We start from the raw sequence: 21,085 nt of genomic DNA, 5'->3' as shown, positions 1-21,085 counted from the left end.
GAATTACTACTTCCAGTTATTAATATAGCATTTTAATACAATTTGGCACAAAAATACAATACCTTCATCTATTCCTCATGTTTTTTCATGATTGCTGTTTCTCATAAACCGTTACATACCTTCCTCTAAAATAAACAATGACTAGATAATAATAAACTTAATGTAATATTAAAATATGAGAGTTGAAAGGCAAGTCGGATACAAATTCAGTAAAAATGTGATCACTGCATGCCCACTGTTGTCTGAAATGTGATGTTATTCAAGCAAGATGAACAATAATCAATGGGTTATGCTGGGACACAGTCACAGTGTTTATCTGTCAAACAAAATTATGGTGTTTTTGGAAAACCTTGGTTTCTCCCAAATCTCCGCGTATATAAAATACTTTTGGTTTTCCACATTGCAGAATTCTGTCTTACTGGAATGACTGTGGTCTCAAAACGATATTTTTTGAAAATAGACATTTTTACTTTACGGTTATGATATTTATATTGTATTGTATTTTTTTTTGTTTTTTGGGGGGGGGGGTGTTGAATTAAATTTGCATTGTTGTGGATCACTTTTGGAGGTCCATGCTGAATTATAAAATACATTTAAAAAAATGAGCATAACCATAACCAAGGGTTGGATTGCTTGAAATTCACCAAACATGATAGGCACTATTTCATGAATCACTTCACTCAAGTCTCTGTTCAAGGTGAACACAGTCAGCATTAGAAATGCATGCAACAATTAAAGCTGTAGAAATACTGGGTAACTGGGAGAAATAATGCAAACATTGATTGTCCATTCACCAGCCCCTTTTGCTGCCCAGCTGAGGTGAATATTTGATAAAGTGCAAAACACCTAGTAGTGAAGTCACATTGAATGTCATTCAGTCTCACATTTAGTAAAGTTCTCAATGCACTTCATTGAGATCTTGGTTGTGGTTCTGACTGACGTTGTTGTGGTTGTGAAATGCCTGATTGCGGTGGTGTCTGTGGAGGTGGATGTCGTTGGGCTCAGGTATGTCGATGGGTTCGAAGGTGCTTGGAACAAGAGGCATAAACTGTCGGAATATGCTGACACTTCCATGCCAGAAGGTGGGCTGGGAGAGTCGTCCAGCTGGGGACCAAGATCGAGTAGAGGGGTCGTAGACCTCCACCACATCAGATAGCTCAAAAGTGCTGTCATAGCCACCGGACACATAGAGTCGACCACCCAGAGCTGCTACACTGCCTCCAACATGAACCTGTGGGAGGTGAGACTTTTTAGTTACCTCTGTGAATGCCTAATGTGGGTCAATGATGTGATGCTCAGTTTTTGTCTTATTAAGTTGTTATACAATAACCGTAATTAAAAAGCAACAAATCTATATAGTGATTTAAATACACCTGTTTTATGATCATGTTTTTAATTTATGTATTAATATTTTTATAGTTTTGGTGTGTGATCCAACTGTCCTAGTATCACAAAAAAAAGGAAATTATTTCTTAGAATTTTTTTTAAAACTGTATTAACTTATAATTAAGTAATAATTAATTTGAAACGCTTTTAAGTCTTTTGTCTGCTAAATCCAGGTTATGTTGTGTTGCCAGAAAAATCATGGTTCAACCAACATGCAGAAATGTGCAGAAAATAAAAAAATAAACAGGAAATGACATCATAGAGAGGACTACTGCAGGAAAAAGGTTCTTTGTCAATAGTGATGCAGTGACTTGAAAACCTGATGCAAAATCTGTGTGGAAAAATGTTTTGCCCTCAAGAGAAATTCCAGATCACTCTTAAAATTACTCACTTTTGACCTGTGAAAATGTTATGAAAAACGGTAAATGAAATTGCATCTTTTAAAAAAATGAAACAAGGTCAAATGTACATACTTGTGTCATGGGACAAATCTTATCCCATTCGTTTTTCTGTGGATTGTAGACATCTACTTCTGCTGAATCATCCCTGAAACAAAACCACTGTCATGAGAAACATGGGAAAAAAAACACTTCCTTTATCGTTTATTTTTTTCTACATATCATTAGCTACGGGATATTTTACAACTGTGGGGAAAAAATAAATACCTCACCTTACAAAGTAAATCAACCAATTAAGAGTGACTGTTTTGGGGGCAAAGGACCATGGAGGCAGTTCTCCACAGTTGACTAGTGACCAGCGGTTGCTTACAACATCGTAACACTGAATTGCCATCGTGTCCTCTCCAGTTAAGGAGCCAATGGCATAGAGCCGTCCCCTGCATGCCGTAGTAGAACAGTTATCCATGGAATGTGGCATGGGCGGCAGTGCCTCCCAGCAGTCTAGAGTATGATCATAGCGCTCTGTGCTATCAGAGGCTACAACATACAGCTGACCCTTCAGGACGCAGGAGCTGTGGTACTCTCTGGCTTTCAGCATGGGGGAGACCTCCGTCCACTCATTCACACTGGAGTTGTATCGCCAAACGCAATCATAGAGACGTGATCCATCTGAGCCACCTGTTGTAAATGAAGCAGGTTGGACAGCTTAAACACTTCATCATTTATCAACCTTAATTTCCAAACTTCCACACATGTGCCACTGTTTAGGGTTACTGCTATAAATAGGGATAATTTGGGATTATTGACGATAGTTGAAAAAAGTAGTTTGATTCTGTTAACCTCTTGTGGAGCCTGATTACAGGTTTAATTACTTCTATAAATCAGTTCTTTCTATTAAATCAAACATACAGCTTGAGCTTACAACTGCCATCAACATCGGAACCGGAACTGTTGAATTCCATAGTTCAGTGCTCAGTCACCTTTTTAAACACCACTTGCATAACAGCAAAGAACACTTAGAATAGGAGCAGCATTGGACTGCATGAGATGGCTTCTCGATTGAATCACTGTCTATTCCTGAAGGTCCGTTTCATACATGTCACCTGAAATCATGTTGGCCACTGCTGATCTAGCAGAACATTATGTCCCATCACCACACTTTAACATAGCCGAACATACAGGGGTTTATTTATACATTGGCCGCCATGTTGTAAACAGTTTGGAAAGAAAGACACTCTGAGCCTGCCTGGGGATTTGTGCTTTCTTCTATTACATTGGCATGATGACACAAGTTGCAGTTGATCATTGAGTAAGGCTAATGATACATGGAGCAACTTTTTGAGCAATGATACCGAGCAACTTTGCTCAATGCTGCCATCAACGGACTACCAGGTGAGGACTACCAGGTGTTACCCATCCTCAATGACAAAGTGCCCTAGCAACATTATACAAAAAAAGCTGCCTGGCAAAATTGCTTAAAAGTTGTATCCCCATGTATCATCAGCCTATAAGTTTGTCCCAACAGGAAACTTCATCACTGTACTAACCTGTCACGTAAATGTCATTGCCCAGGGCGGCTATGCTGTAGCCACCTCCAAGGTGGTCTGGGAATTCAGCTAAATATCTCCACTGTCCGGTCTGTGGGTTGTAGCAATCCACAGTAACAAGCTCATCACAGTCTTGATCACATCCTCCCACCACCACCAGAATTTCGGCCAGGCCGGTGGATGGACGTGGGCGCATTCGATGGCTGGGTCGGTCATGTCGGTCATATTCGTAAGACTGAAAGCTGCGTGCCTCACTGACTAACCGTAAACAGGCTGGCGACAAGTAGACCAGTGGATCGCTCTCCACATGGGCCAGAAGGTAGAAACGGCGAACAAACGGCAGCCGTACTTGCTGCAACAACTCAGGCCAGTAATGCAATCGGTGATGCAAGTCAGCTTTAACCCAGCGCACGGCAATCTGGTATGTCGTTTCTTCCTTATCCACACACAGTCCATCATCAGACACAAACTCAAGCAGCCGCTTCCACGACAACCGTTCAAAGTCCATGCTCTTTGCCAGCTGCACAATGTTCTTTAGCACAAAACAGCGAGCACTAGCCGCTAGCTCACGACAGGCATAAGCCTCTGCGAAGTCCTGGATTTCCAAGCAGTTGGAAACATCAAGTCTCTGCTCCAGGAATGCGCAGCATGCTTCCTTGACGGATGGGAACTGGAAGAGGTCCGCTGTCTTGAGCAGCAGGTCCACGTTGTCGTGCGTGACGGTCACTCGACCTGTGTAGCAAAAGTCCACCAGGAGGCCCAACAGTTCAGCCGATACTTCGTGTAGCACCACACGGTCCATGACACTCTCTCGTAGCGTACCGGCAAACATGGCACGGAAGTAGGTGCTGGCAGCTGCTAGAACAGTTCTATGGCAGTGGAACTCTTTGCCTTCAGCACACAACGTGACATCAAAGAACTTGCGCTCGGCGCGGAGCTCATGGATGCCACGAAGTAAGTTGACAGCGTGGGCCGCGTCGAAGAAAGGCAGCATGGAGAGCTGGGTTTGTAAAACTGGTTTCTCCATAGCTTACTTTACTTTCTCTTGACGTACGTCTGGTCAGAACTCTGGATTCTCCTTTAAACAAAGAACAGGAGTATATTAGTAGTCTGTAGTAGTGAAAACAAGTTTTAAAAACAGAAAACCACAAATTGAAGTTTCAGCCTACCTGTGGATCTTCTCAAAGCTTTTAAATTTGTGTAAGGGATACGGAGCTACTAGAATTGAATATCATGTGTTTATGATGAATGTTAGCAACCACTGGTCTCTTAAGAGAGTGTGCTCATCGTGTCTGGGCTATAAATACACCAGCAGTGTCCATTTTCACAGGCTGGGTGAGGGGGGGGGTCTTCACACACCCTTTAGCTTCTCTTACTGAAGATTACAGAAACTTCTCCACTCTGAATCTTACAGCAACAAATCTAACAAAGGTTTACAGGAATAGTTCAGTATTCATCATTTAATCAATCTCATGTCATTCCATTAGTATTATTCTTTTTTCAATGAACCACAAAAGAGTATGATCTAGCTGCTCTTTTCCATATGAAGAACATGAATTGTGAAAAGGACACAAAGGAACAATAAAACCATCACAGAAGTAGTCCATACAAGCTGTGTGCTATAGTATAAGTAATCTAAAGCAGTATGTGAGCTTTGAGTGAGAAACAAAGGTGTCATTCACTAACACTGTTCAATTTGTCTCATTGTTGTAGCTTTAAAATCTCATCTGCCTACACTAGAACCGATAACTACATTAACATCCACCAGGGTTTCCCATACATTCATTAATTCACGAGTTCACACTTACATATAATTAGCTGAAGTATTATAGTGCATATTTGGCGTGCTGTCCGGGGAAGGGGCTCCAAGCTCGGGAATGGCCAGAACCTAGAGTACCCCCCTTATATGTAAAGGTTAAAATGAACTCTAGTGGAGGAGATGGGGATGGAGGGGGGGATGCTGACAAACCATCAATGGAGACAGGTAGGCTAATTCAGCTGTATTTATACCCTAAGGTTGATTATATTAAGTGGCTCCACCTGAGTTAATTAGGCTAAGTATCTGACGTGCTCCTCCCGAACCTTGTTATGGAACTGCATTTTGTGGCGGCCCACCACAATATCAAAGCTGACCGCCACGGATTGATTCAGATTTTTTAAATATTTAATATGGGTACAATTGTATTTTATTGTGGATCTGTGCGCTGCTTGCTCCCTCCCTCTCACAAACTGACAACGGAGGCACGCGCGACTAGCCCCCTCCTCTTCGAACACGATCTTAATCAAAACATGAGCATGTGTTAGTTAGAGGACCGATCACCGGTGCTTAATGCTTATTCCCCAGCGAAGATTCCAGAATCAATCCAGAGTTGAATGGTTAGTAATGAACACTGTTGCTCAACATAACTCTGAGAAGTTAGTCTATGTTAAGCGCTGTCGTGTTTCCATTACAGATTCACGCAAAACTTTTGTGTTTTTTTTTTCCTCTAAATATCGATAAACAAAAAGTCTTTTTGAATGTTTGAGTGTGTGAGCGAGAAGGGTATTCCTGCACAACCGGAGGCTGCAGTTTCAGGACCGCAGTTCTTGGACCGCAGCTTTAGGACCCTAGTTTTTTTGTGACAGCGCCACCTACTGTACTGGATCAACACTAATTAAAGATGGACGACGTGGACAGCAATCAGACGGTGAGTACCGATATTTAATTAAGTTTTATTTTATAACGTTTAAACGGTGCAAAGTTTACATAGTGAGAACGTTACCTATGAATTAATAATTAATTCCCACCAAATTAAGAATTTGTGAGCTAGTTTTATTAATTACTACGACGTTAATTCGTGGCCATGATTTCATAAATCCTTGTTGAGTTTTAATTACGAAGTATTATAAGTGAATCTAGCCTGCACATTAATTAAACTTCAAGATGACAAGAGCATGGTTGATGTAAGGTTTGTAAGATTTACTTGCAGCTTAATGTATTAGTGTGAATACTAGCTTAATAGTCATCGTTTTACCATATTTATGTATAAAATATCTTTCATAACTAAACTGCACTGACTGCCTAGTTGCAGTATGTGTTAGCCTGTTGTTTTGCCATTGTTTTGTAATGATGAATGAGGCGTTTGGCAATTTTAATAGCTTGTTACAATTTGGCCTAATCTGCAGGTCTACTCCACATACAGTCCATTGATTTCATGTGTTCCTGTCATGTTCTGCATGGCCAATAGGAAGTGATTTTATGGATTTGGTTAGGCTCATTGTAGGACAGATGATTAAAAAAGGCACTAGGGATATTTTCATGATCTCAAAATATTCTAACTAGGCACTAGGCTCTCTTTTCAAGATACATATACAGTAACAATCCAAAAAGGGAGATCCCTGCCAGAATTGAAGAGATGCACCACATGCTGCAAGGACTTTCATTTTTCATATATATATATTCCAGTTGAATATGTTAAACAAATGTTTCTTATTTATCTCTCTCTGTCTCTCGCTCTCTCTTTCTCTAGAGTTGAAGCCTACAGCCATTCTATCCATGCAGCGACTGATGGAAAAGGGGTTCACTTTGGTGCTGTTGTCGCAAAAAATGAGATATATACAGTACAGACCAAAAGTTTGGACACACCTTCTCATTCAAAGAGTTTTCTTTATTTTCATGACTATGAAATTGTAGAGTCACACAAGGCATCAAAACTATGAATTAACACATGTGGAATTATATATGGAATTATATACATAACAAAAAAGTGTGAAACAACTGAAAATATGTCATATTGTAGGTTCTTCAAAGTAGCCACCTTTAGCTTTGATTACTGCTTTGCACACTCTTGGCATTCTCTTGATGAGCTTCAAGAGGTAGTCACCTGAAATGGTCTTCCAACAGTCTTGAAGGAGTTCCCCGAAAGATGCTTCGCACTTGTTGGCCCTTTTACTATATATATATGTACATATATGTATATAAATAAACATTCTTGAATCCTTCTTGTGTCTGGTCTTGCCTCTGAACAACTTTTAAAATATTGGCAGTAATTTAGTGACTCCATACGCTGATTCCAACTTTAACTTACCTGATAATGAGCTAATAATGAGGTTAATCAATATACTGTATAATTCAAGAGACTAAGACTTTTAAGGTTCTTCATTTTTTTACAATTGTTTTAAAATTGATATACATCAATTTTACAAAATTTATAATTTAATTTATATTTTGTTCAAATTCAGCCGATTTTAAATTTAAAATTGTGACTCAAAGAACACTTAGTAATTAACCTCTGCTGCATTTTGAATCAAAAATCACTTTTAAAAACAAATACAACTGAGATTATTATATTGACGCTATATACAAAGTAACGTGACTGCAAACTAAACCAACAGGGTACTAGAACTGCGGTCCTGAAACTGCAACCATCGCTATATCGTCCAGTACGGTAGGTGGCGCTGTCACGAAAAACTAGGGTCCTAGAACTGCGGCCCAGATCCGCGGTCCTGAATCTGTTACCTCCGGTTGTGCAGGAACATACTATTGGTGTGAGCCTGTGTTTGAGTGTGTCAGTAAGTTTGTGAGTTTGAATGTGTGTGTGTGTGTCCATCTTCAGGGTCAGGTTTGTGTGTGTGTGAGCAAAATTTGCAACAAGAAGTCTGTGGAGCAGTCATAGCATAGTTCACGAGTTCACACTTACATCTAATCTGAAGGCAAATAGTAGGCATATTTTGGCATGCAGTCCTGGGGTTGGGGTCCGGGCCCGAACCCAAATAACTCCCCCTATCCCCAATTTGGGATAAATAAATTAGAAGTGAGGAGTTGGGGTGGAGGAGGGATGCCGAAAAAACTGTGGTGGGACAGGAGGTAGGAAGACTGGATATATTTACGCTTGTGTGCTATTTAAGATGATTAGCTAAACGAGATGCACCTGTGCCAAACTGGATGATTATCTGATCGTGCTTCTCCCGAACTTTGTTAATAAAACCACATAAAGTGTAGCAATGGCATAGCAATGTAGCAATAGCAATGTCTTTAAAGGGATAGTTCCCCCAAAAATGAAAATTCTATCATCAGGTTTACTCACCCTCAAGTTGTTCCAAACCTGTATGAGTTTCTTAGTTCTGCTGAACACAAAGGAAGATATTTGGAAGAATGTTTGTAACCAAACAGATCTCGGTCCCCGTTGACTACCATGTTATATATTCTTTCCTACTATGGAAGTCAATGGGGACCGTTTGATTCTGTCATTCTTCCAAATATCTCCAAATATAACCAAATTATCCCTTTAAGGCAGTGATCCTCAAATCTGGCTCGCGAGATCCACTTTCCTGCGAAGTTTAGCTCTAACCCTAATCAAACACGCATGAGTTTGCTAATCAGTGTCTTCAGGATCATTAGAAAATCACAGGCAGGTGTGTTTAATTAGAGTCGGAGCTAAACTCTGCAGGAAACTGGATCTCGCGAGCCAGATTTGAGGATCACTGCTTTAAGGTATCTGACACTAAGTGTACTTGTCACTAAAAATATGATATATATATATATATTATTTTTTTAACTTAATCCCTTACGAAAGTGTGACTTACAGAAGATATACTTAGCATATGAACATGTCGGGAATCGTGCCATAAAGGTTAAGAGAGAGGTTAAGGAATAGGTTAAGAATTATTTAGCGATAAGAGCGTTTTGGGAAACCGGGCACTGTCACTTTAAATGCTTAACCTCAACCTGTTTTTATTGTTCATCCCTTGGAGAAAAAAAAATAGAGGAACAATATCATTGGAATCATTTTCAGAACTATGTTGTTGTTATCATTATAATTGTGGTGTGGACTTTAAGAATTAAGGCCCGTTCACACCAAGAACCGTAACTATACAGATGATAGATTATGTTGTCTGTTTATTCCAAGCACACATTCGTCTACTGCTTTAAATTCTCAAGCTGATGCCTGAAGGTCTGGAATTCATGGCAGCTTTCATTGGCCAAGGCCCAGAGATGGGCACTAGAGTTAGTGACTCGGACTCGTGTCTTCAGACTTGACTCGACTCGAGGAAAAGGACTGTTGAATATTTTAAAAGCAACTCGACTCTAAATCCTTGTATAACCTAACTGATATTGAAAAGGCAAGTCTATTTATCTATCTCTATAACTTGTTCAAACCATCTGTGGCAAGACGTTTCTGATCTACATTTAGCATTATTAATCTGTAGGCTAAGAACATTTCAAAAGAATCTTGTAATTATAATTGGGTAATTGTTGTTAGGTGGCTAGCATGGAACTTAAACTTTAAAAATGCTGGTTATCTTTCTTTTCTGTCTTAAGATGAAAACGTTTTGATTATTGTAGACATTTTTAGTTAATATAGCTTTTAAGTAAAATGTCACAATGGTATAGATTTCAGGATGAAAAGTCTGAACAGAAACATTATTTTTGTCACATGGCCTCGCATGTATCTAAATGTAAAAAAAAAAAAAAAAAAAAAAAAATATATATATATATATATATATATATATATATATATATATATATATATACTCCAGACCTCTGCTTATAAGAAATCATAGAGCCTTGGAACTTTAATTGAATACCCCTGACTTCAAAAATAAATAATTTATTTGTATGGTTTAACCTCACATCTAAACCTTTATTAAAAAAAAAAAAAAAATTACACCATCATACATTTTGTCTATAACCTATTAAACTTTTTTTGTAGGATTTTTTTTGCGAGCCATTAAATGACTTGAGACTCGACTCGTGACCAAAGACTTGAGACTTGAATCAGACTCCAGGTTAAAGACTTCAGACTTGACTTGGACTCCAGGTTAAAGACTTCAGACTTGAATCAGACTCCAGGTTAAAGACTTCAGACTTGAATCAGACTCCAGGTTAAAGACTTCAGACTTGAATCGGACTCCAGGTTAAAGACTTCAGACTTGACTCGGACTTCAGGTTAAAGACTTCAGACTTGAATAGGACTCCAGGTTAAAGACTTCAGACTTGACTCGGACTCCAGGTTAAAGACTTCAGACTTGACTCGGACTCCAGGTTAAAGACTTCAGACTTGACTCGGACTCCAGGTTAAAGACTTCAGACTTGAATCGGACTCCAGGTTAAAGACTTCAGACTTGAATCGGACTCCAGGTTAAAGACTTCAGACTTGAATCGGACTCCAGGTTAAAGACTTCAGACTTGACTCGGACTCCAACTTAAACACTCGTGAACATCTCTGCCAAGCCCTGCCCATGAGGCTGTTTGACCAACACGACAAACAACCAATCACAGTTTTTGTTTTGTTCAGCAGCATGTTTCGGGGCATGCAAATGTCACCAAAATAACAGACCGGTGTGTAAAACTCTCTGATGTATTTCTACTTTTGTGTCCCATATGCATCAGTCGTTCAGCCAACAGTCCAAGGGCGTGACGTCTGAGACTGAGACTATAGTCCTTGGTGTGAACAGATCTTAAGAATGATTATTAAAACTTCAGTTAGAGTTAACATTATAATTATTGTCCTTAATGTCAATGGGTCTTAATGGCTCAAATTTAGGTCATTTTATTGTAAAAAAAAAAAAAAAAAAAAAAAAAAAGCTAGTGTATATATTCAGAAGATACAGAACAGTTACATGATTTTTGAAATTGCCAGTATAAACTAACATTCACTTGCACTGTGTGGAAAAGGGCAGATCAGACATTCTGCTTAATATCTACTGTTGTGCTTTAGAGAAGGAAGTAATATAAATAATTTGAGCGTGAAAAAATAAGACAAATTTTGGGTAAACTATCCTTTTAAAGTAATGAACAAATCCTAAATTATACAATATTCTGATTAGGGCTGTCACTTTTAGTTCGAAAATTGATTGCACAATCGATCGGACCAACCAAAAAAAGTTTCGAAAACGAAAATAGGGAACTGATTTATTTTAACCAAATATGTACACTATTAATTTTAAAAAATAATTAAACAGTTTAAAAAATATAGGTGTAACAAAACTCACAAACAAGAAGAAAAAGAAAATAAAAGAATCTGAAAATGCAGTATGCTTTATAGGCGCAATTTTACGTGCCTAAAAGACCCAGTTACTTCAAAAGCGACCTCTTATGCTGCGTTCACACCAGGACCCCGAAAATGTTGATTGACTTGTTTTCCTGTCCAATAAATTTGTAATGGCCCTAGCCTTTTTTCACATTTCATGCCTGCCTAGTGCCACCTAGCCTAAGTGTCGATTACGTTAAAAAAACACACACATGGCCTGTTCTCAAGTGCATTTAAAGTTTAATTTTTTGAACAGTTGTTTGAAACGGATTAAATCATTATTTAAAATAATCTTGGAGATTTTTTAATTGCCTAAATCATAAATGCAGCCGGGTTTAAGCCTGCAGTGATGTTTTTCTTTTGTTATGGCAGCCGTCCCTTCTGCATAAATATATTTTCGAGAATGTTGCACTCCTGTTGCCGTTTGTTATTCTGCACAAAACTAGATGCCAATAAATAAGAAATATTGCTGACTTGTGCGTTTCCAGTGCTCTCTTTATGTTCGTCCGTTATTTGACGTTGAAAAAGTAAAAGCTTTTTTTAGACATGGAAAATCGATTTTACAATCGATTCAATGAACACTTATGTCTTAAAAATCGAAAATGATTTTTTTTTAAAAATGTGACAGCCCTAATTCTCATAACAAGTTAGCAGTCTGTGTAAAAATGCCCTATAATGTTTCTCCTGTATATTCTGTTTATATTCTCAACAAAAGTCACAAGTGAGGGTTTATTGTCAATGGCAGTGTGAGTTTAAAATAAAATGGCATTTCCATCTACAGGGTAAGGTATCAAAACAGGCTGGCAAACACACATGCTTCCTTAAGGCATAACAACCAAAGCTTATACTGAAGATACATGTGACATTATGCAGCTCAATGATGTTTTATGAAGGTTGGCTCATCAAAACAGATGAGAGAGGGAAACAGAGGGAAAGAGAGGGAGGGGCCCCAGTGGATGAACAAACTGCAGAGAAATAGACCTGCTCTGAACAGCATAGCTCTACAGTTTTCAGTGTGAGACTTACATTATGCATTGTAGGGTTGAGGAATAACGCATTCATTTGTGCATGTACTGGGTTCCCAAGAGGCTGGGTATTTTTGGAATGCATTAGATGCCAATATTCTCCATAATGCAGTGTCGCAGTTCTGTGTCTGTTAAATAAATTAATTACTGAATATATATATATATATATATATATATATATATATATATATATATATATATATATATATATTATGGGTGTAACGGTTCACAAAATTCACGGTTCGGTTCGATACGATACACTGATGTCACGGTTCGGTACGTTTTAGATACAGCAAAATGTAAAACATCTCAATTTTTCAGAATGCCGCAAGCGCACCGTGGGTCATGTGACAAGAACTAACCAATCAGCTTCATCCTTTCCCGTAACAACGTTGAAAGCTCAGCCAAGATGAAGGAACAGCTGATCATAGTTGTATATGGATTGCAATTTTGAAATAAATTTAGTAGCAGAGCTAGCCTACTGCAAGCGATTTTTAGAGCTGCAAATCCATTTATCCTTTGCTGAAATATCCGTGTCTTCATGGAGAGAGCAGCACGTAATTGTTGCTTAGCAAAGGCAGATGCATCAGGGGCGCTTCTGCCCGAGCACTTTGGAAAGAAGGAGAAAGACGCGCCTAGCGTTTTCCACGCATTTTTAGGCGCGATATGTGAACGGCCCTAAGGCGCTCGCTTACTCAGCACGCGCTGAAGGTTCGTTGCAAAATCGCTAATGCATTTAACAGACCAGAAATACAAGATCCTCCAATAACCAACAGGTCTGGTGTTGGGGTGCACTTTGGATTCCCTGTGATGACAGAATGAATGGTAAATATTAAGTTTTTTTTAATTCCCGCTGGTGTACCCTATTGTCATGTAGCAGATGCGACCGTTGTTTTTTTTATCCACCACTCTCTTGCCATCACCATTATAGCTTACAGGGAATCCAAAGTGCACTCAAACACCAGACCTGTTGGTATTTTCTGGTCTGTTAAACGCACTGGCCACCGCGTACCGTGCATGAACTGCTCGGACACTCAGCGCGTACTGAGTGAGCGAGCGCCTGACTGAGTAGCCTAACATAAACATATAAGATGGTGTTTTTTTCTTCTTCGGGGGTGTCAGGGGCGTTGCCTGTTACGTCGTTTGGGTTATTGGGCTACCTTGTTGAACGCATATCATTATATTTCACTTTTTTTTTATATATATATATAATTAATTAGTTCAACGAACCATTCGGTACATAATGCGTACCGAACCGAAAGCCTCGTACCAAACGGTTCAATACGAATACGCGTATCGTTACACCCCTAATATATATATATATAATATATATATATATATATGAGTGTGTGTAAATGCAGCTGTATTCAACAAAGATAATTATAACATTGATCATTTATCTTATGCCTGTTGCGTTTTAGACAACTCGCATACCAGGGTGCTTACTAGTAATCGGTTTACCAGTTGGTCCGAGAATAGGATGGCTGACAGTGACCAGCACTAGATTTCTCCTGACTTACTGTCCTGCCATGTCAATACAGCGTCGTGATCTAGTTAGGAGACATGAATCATGACTATAAACAGGAAGCCCAACTCTGTGATGTGGTGTGAGCCACCATATCAACAAAAAAAGCAATAAAAAATGTTGTATTTTTAATAAGCATAATAAAGTCATTATTTATTTATATTGTTAGACTGACTTTAAAATGTGTCTGTTACTGACCCTTACAACCAGTGAAATATAAATATAATATCTTCTTTGTACGACTCTAGAATAGAAAACACCTTTATGAACCCCTCAGGACCTCTCTTCCATCTGAACAGCCTTTGTACACCCTGTGTGTGTCTCTAACCCACCAGTGTCCTGCAGTCTAATGTTGCACCTGACTGAGTGATGCCCGTCATAACACAGCTGCCATGGCTCTGCATTACATCAGAACAAAACCAAAGGAGCCGAGCAAGTTTAGGACTCAGGACAACCAGGATCAGGCTCTGTTTAATCTATATAACAAGTCAGTCCTCAATAATTTCAAATCATCATGAACCATTACTTTTAATAAATGTATGCAAGTGCACACACACACATACATACATATATACATATACACACATACACAAAGCCTAGCATTTAAAATTACACATTTAATTTGAAGAAATTCGAATATATATATATATATATATATATATATATATATATATATATATATATATATATATATAAAATAAACACCCACTCACTTTCAACTGAAAAAATAAATGCTAAAATGATTTTTTTTTTTTTTTTAGATATTCCAACCCCCAGCACCGCGTATAAAGTTAAATGTTTACAAATAGGCTATATTGATTACAGAAATGTTAACAATGTCTAGACCTTGAATGTTGGTTTTAAAACCAGTTTTACCCTTTCATCAGACTTTTCTGCTATAGTTTAGAGCCAGGAGACCTTCAAATTCCAGTCTATTTTAAGATTTGACCCGACGGTTGGTGTCACGCATTGCTCATATTCACCTACTGCCAACTACATCAAGGCTTCACGTAACAACGGAAATGTTTCTAATATATATTTTTATCCATTGAATCAAACACAAAGACTTGAGCGTGATGATCAATACAGAAACACGGGTAACAGAGTAACTGTCTGCTTTTTGTCTGCTTCGGTTGAGAAAAACAACACGAGAAGCGTCACATTTTCACCTTCATGCACAGGCTGTTCCTGGCGCTTTTCTACTTACCTAATCCAGCTGTTAGCGATTTCGGTTGCTATCCGCCTCGGGTAATTTGAAAGATTGGTATAATTTGTCCTATATCCTATTCAGCGGATAACTCTGCTAATGTGTGTTTTCTCTCAGCTCATGTCAGCGCCATGACGCCGCATCATCAGAGATCCTCATTGGACACTTGAGCAGAAGTTACATGGTGACGTGATCTCAAGTTTGACTGTCCAAACTGTTGAACTGACGCCGCACACGGATGCATCTATTACTTCAGAATTACACTGAGAGCACTGAAGAAATGCTATATATATATATATATATATATATATATATATATATATATATATATATATATATATATATATATATATATATATATATATATATATTAGTTGTAGTATTTCAGTTGCATGTTGTTGGCATAAGATTTTTATATTTAGCTTGAATCTATGTATGAATGCTGCAGATTCCCATTCTATGTCACAACATGCCCCTCTATTAATTCAATAAACTGTACATATTTATTTATTTTTCTAGGAAATAATAGTGGAAATATTCTGTAGACAGGATTTCATAAGTAACACCACTCTGAAAATATTTACTGGAATATAAATAGTGAGATTTAGCCTTGGCCTTTCATTGCTAAATACACACACACAACTATGTTTCAAATCTGTAATCAGATTGAACAGTTTTGTATTTTAATGTTTGCTCTTAATTGTTTTGGCTTCAGAGGAAAGGGATTATTTCGCGCTCTGCTTGATTTGGATTTAAGATGTGAGGCCCCCTGGTGCTGTAAACTAATCTTTCTGCCAAGACTAAGTCTGTGCATGCAATCAGAGGTAATTATTTGAGTGAATGAATGGTTACATGGAAAAACAGCAATGTTGTCTTTTTAAAAAGTAAATTTCAGATAAGATTTTAAACATGATAAATAAAGCTGTCGGATTCGGTTGTCGGTTCTAAATCTGGATTTAGTGTTTGTGCTTTAAGTGTGAAATGAGATATAATTTTTGACATTTAAATTGAATTACAAGAGATCCAATAAATAAATCTAATCCTGAAGCAGTTTTGTGCCATAAATGCAAATGACTATAAATTTAATCAAATTGCTGTTAAATATGAACATTCTAAGAATATCCATGTTTTTTTCTCAATGTATTTGTTAGAATGCATTACATTACACATTACATTTCTTCACAGTTATTTAAAAAACAAGCAGTCCAACATTCCCATGAACTGTGTGGCTATCATCAACTTTCACTGGCCCAGAAAATGCTGACATTCCCTTTTGAGAGAAATCGCTTTGACTCTGGCCTCATGCTGCTGCTCCTTATTGATTAGCCATGACACTGAGTGCATTTTAACAGGCTTACAATTGATGTGGTGAAGAAACTGCCACATAACTTTAATGTATTCATCCTTGAGAAGATATTTTGCCTTTAAGCAAGTCTTTCAATGCAGAAATGCAATGACTAGGGAGGAATGGGCTGAAATGCTTTTTGCTCAGCCTTGTTTAAGAACACATGTTTATTTCTGCGAGCTAAGACTGGGTTAGATAGATTTCTATCTATATCCATCTGAAATCACTGTACAGGAAATTTTTACTCACTAGATGGAGCTATTTCACATATTGTATGTATTTGTTTTTTTAGTTAAGCTGTATTTAATTTGTTTGATCGTTAAAGTCATTATAGAAAACATTGCAGGCAATGCTAATAGTATTTTTTTTATTATATAAAAACAAGCAATGATCAATTTACTGCAAACCTGGACCTGGATAGGCTAAATGTATGCAGCAAAATTCCATTGGCTATCATTGCATGCCAAGCATAACTGCTTGCATAAATCCAGTGTGCAATATATTCTCATTTCCCAAACTTCTTGGCAATGACAAGCATGGATTTACAGCTTTGCTTTAGATATACATTACCAGGTTTGCGCATTAATCATAAGAATTAATAAGAATGTCCACAACATTAGTAATTTTTATAGTTTGATGATTTAAATGTAAAGCTAGGTTTATGCACTGAAACTGATCAACAGTAAATCAGTGGACTATTTTGTTCTATTATCATTCTGCTGAGCAGAGCAGTGGGAAAAAAAAAACACCACTGTCAGACAGTCAGAGCATAAATTATTGATACAGCTGTTAAATCAGAGTGTGGCTGAAAATGCCAATAAACACTTCAGCCGGCAGGGAAAGCAGAGAGAAGGGAATTGGTTTAGTGTATCATTTTGCAAAGTTCTTGGCACTCAGAAACAATCATATGAAAAGTGTGTGTGTGTGTGTCAGTCCACGTCTGATGGTAAAACTCACTGAAGAGCCTGGTTGAAGGGGTTAATGCATTCCAACCTGAACTCGTAAATCTCCAGGGAAACGTTTATCATCAGGTGATGCTCAAGGGTGTTGCTTGGAATTCAAGAGGACTTCTGAGGACTGTCTCAGCTATTCTAAGAATAGCAATGTGTTTTTCTCATCTTTTTATATATAATATATATATATATATATATATATATATATATATATATATATATATATATATATATATATATATATATATATATATATATATTATACATTATATCACAATATAATAATAATAATTACTTTTGACTGATGGTATATATATTCAGTACTTCAGCATGGTCCAAATGTTTATGTTCAAATGTGTTAATCATGAAGAAAAGGTACAGCTCAAAATTCAGCAATAAACACCAGAGTAATTATCATGCTGAGATCATGGAAAATCATACAACAGTACAGTTGTTGGTTGTTGTAGCTAATTTATTTTCCTGGTACAAACTATTAGTGGTTAAAATTCAGATAATTTGCTAATTTGCTCCCGAAGTTTGTCTAAAGTTTAGCTATTACACCTCCATTTATCAGTGTTTTATTCTTTTATTTAACCATGATTAGTTATTCGGGCCTGGGGTTTATTGTCCTTCAGATAGCAAGAGTACCGTTGGCTTTTTTTAATTTGGAGACTGGTGACCCAATGGAAGCTGGACTGATTCCCATGTGGATGGGCTGGCTTGGGGACAGGAGTTAGCTGTTATTCTTCAACTAAAAGGCTGTGTGTCAGTTAAAAGAAGGTCCAGCTTCTTTCATCTTCGGCTGACAGCAAAAAATAAATTTACAGCTGCCCTTCACCTTGAAGCTGAATGTCAATGTGCTTGTTTAGGCTGCTGCTTTGGCAATGTTTTAACTCTGATTTAAAATGTTCTGTGCCCAAAATATCAGGTCAGAAGCAGGAATAGTTGTAGCAGTTTCTGGCTTTTACTAATTTAGTCAGTAATGGTGAAAGACTAATGGCAGGTTAGTATTACTGGAGGTTTGTATTCATCTAAGATACAATAAGTCATTTTTATCCAGAACTCTGTAAACTGACTCAAACAATCCTTATGCCTCATTACTTTCCTCGGGCTGCACTGATGGAAGCTGATTCTCTGTCTAATTGACCTGAAATGATCTGTGAACCCACAAAGCATACAAAATGTTTTCAGACATGAAATATAAAAATTTAGGTGTGTATCATGCACATTCAAGTCTATCTTCAAAAACGTGAGTGACAGTTATCAGGTTAAAATACTACAATGGATTCTCGATGTGGGTATTGTTCATAACGCAAATTCAGTTATCCTGCTATTTTCTTCACCTTTAGAAACCTTATGCTGTTTCAACCCTCATGGTGATAATATGCATTTCTGAGACAGATAAAGAGGTTAAAGGAATAGTACACCCAAAAATGTAAACGATCATCATTTACTCACTCTGTTATTATTCCAAAACGATGACTTTCTTTTGTGGACTCATAAGAAGAATTTTTAAAAAATTTAAATGTTGTTTCTGACCCCACTCACTTTTTTTTGTATGTGTACAAAAACAGTACTTCCAAATATCTTTTTTTGTATTCTTGTGTTTATGTTTTTCTTCTGAAAAAAACAAAAATAAAAAATTCTGAAGATGAGATGAATTTTCATTAAGTGTCAGCAGAGATGTAGCTGAAACCCTTTCTAGTCATTTGACACGGTAACTTATGGTTTGTGAACTTCTATATCTTGCAGGTGTCCCTCGTTTTGTTCAGTGATTAAATCGAGTCCATATATATATATATTCATTAAACACATGTTCTATTTGATAAATCTCCATCAGCTGATGTGTAGGCTTCCTTCGGCTCTCTCTGTCAGCTTCTCTGTAGTCATGGCAGAATAAGATCATTTGCAAGGCTTCACTGACTCTAGATTTAATACTGTCACATGGAATTGATGTTGATAGTGCTGAAATTATGCAGCCAAGCGATGATATCACAGATCATTATTTAGTTTTGTGCATAAAACTATAAACTATAAATTCTACTACTTGTTACAAGTATGGTAGAACCATCACTTCTGCAACAAAAGACTGCTTTGTAAGTAATCTTCCTGATGTATCCCAATTCCTTAGCATATTCAAAACTTCAGAACAACTAATATTATTCTGTTTCTGTCTTATTCTGAGGTCACAGTAGCCACCAGATCCAGTCTGTAACCAGATCAGAGGGTCACTGCAGTCACCCGGATCCAGTACGTGTCCAGCCCAGATGGTGGATCAGCACCTAGAAATGACCTCTAAAGCCCTAAAAGACAGCAGAGACCAGGACAACTAGAGCCCCAGATACAGATCCCCTGTAAAGACCTTGTCTCAGAGGACCACCAGGACAAGACTACAGGAAACAGATGATTCTTCTGCACAATCTGACTGCAACCTTAAATTGAACTGCTGGTTTTGTCTGGTCAGAGGAGAACTGGCCCCCCAACTGAGCCTGGTTTCTCCCAAGGTTTTATCTCCATTCTGTCACCGATGGAGTTTTGGTTCCTTGCCGCTGTCGCCTCTGGCTGGCTTAGTTGGGGATACTTCATTTACTTGATTGCAAATGATTGCACAGATACTATTTAAACTGAACTGAGCTAAATGATGACATCACTGAATTCAGTGTTGAACTGCCTTTTTGGATTATTGACACACTGTTTTCCTAATTAATGTTGTTCAGTTACTTTGACACTATCATTTTTTTAGTGCTATATAAATAAAGGTGGCTTAACTTGACTTGACTCGGAGTTTGGTCTTTGCTTTTTTTTATTTTATTTTTTTTTATTTACACACTTGGGAAAGGGAACAACGGCCTCCACAGAGTGTCCAGACTCGACAGACATTCATCCATCCATTTACTCCTTTATCCGATGCAATCAATCATCATGTTGGCAATCAAAGGAAAGGACAGCGCAGCATTACTCATTTCTGTAGTAAATGTCTCAAAACACTTACTAGACAACAGGTCTTTTTCACATTTCACACATGCCCTCTAAACAGAAAAATGTGCTATTAAATGTATGTAAAAGGCCAAGGTTGTATTTATTAGATTAAAAAAAAATTACAGTATATTGTGAATTATCATTACAATTTAAAATAACTGAATATATTTAAATATTTCAATATATTCCTGTGATGGAAAGGTCACTGATGTTTTTCAGCAGCCATTAGTCCAGTCTTTTAATGTCACATGATTCTTCATAAATCTTTCTAATATGCTGATTTGCTGCTCAAGAAACATTTCTTAAGATTATCAATACTGAAAACAGTTGTGCTATGTAATATTTTTGTGGAAACTGATACATTTCTTAAGGGTTCTTTCATGAATAGAAAGAACAGCCTTTATTTAAATCAAATTTGGTTGTACAAATACGTGTCTGCCGCTTGATCTGGTTCTGTCATGACAAAATAACAAGATGTTACACCCCAGGAGACTTCGAGAAGACTGAAGTACAGCTTTGCCTCACCCTCTGGAGGACCCTTCAATTAGCTGGCCCATCACAGGGCGACTACACAGCTGTGTCATTAAAATGCAGCCTCAGTGGGCAGAGAATGAAGTCAACTGATCGTTAACAGGAATAAAGTGGGGCTTCACATTGACTAAACCATTTTGATGAGGCTTCTGACTTTGGCAAAGTTGCAGATAAAGA

At 37.7% G+C, this 21,085-nt stretch overlaps 1 protein-coding gene across 2 annotated transcripts; it reads right to left on the bottom strand.

Moving 5' to 3' along the window:
* Positions 1-501: 501 nt before the first annotated feature.
* On the bottom strand, positions 502-15,252 carry LOC113072587 (kelch-like protein 21). Of its 2 annotated transcripts, none has more exons than XM_026245583.1 (5): positions 15,101-15,252; positions 3,332-4,409; positions 2,057-2,462; positions 1,860-1,932; positions 502-1,231 (listed from the first exon to the last, which is right to left on the bottom strand). In XM_026245583.1, exons 2-5 carry the CDS (start codon positions 4,356-4,358, stop codon positions 899-901), a joined length of 1,839 nt encoding a protein of 612 aa, XP_026101368.1. In that variant the 5' UTR covers positions 4,359-4,409; positions 15,101-15,252; the 3' UTR covers positions 502-898. The 2 variants fall into 2 exon arrangements, with proteins under 2 accessions (XP_026101368.1, XP_026101369.1); XM_026245584.1 differs by lacking the exon at positions 15,101-15,252 and adding an exon at positions 4,501-5,184.
* Between the last annotated feature and the right edge of the window lie 5,833 nt (positions 15,253-21,085).

This window comes from Carassius auratus, unplaced genomic scaffold, assembly GCF_003368295.1.
Source record: "Carassius auratus strain Wakin unplaced genomic scaffold, ASM336829v1 scaf_tig00009568, whole genome shotgun sequence".
Lineage (NCBI taxonomy): Eukaryota > Metazoa > Chordata > Actinopteri > Cypriniformes > Cyprinidae > Carassius > Carassius auratus.
This window is presented reverse-complemented; position numbering and strand designations above follow the sequence as displayed.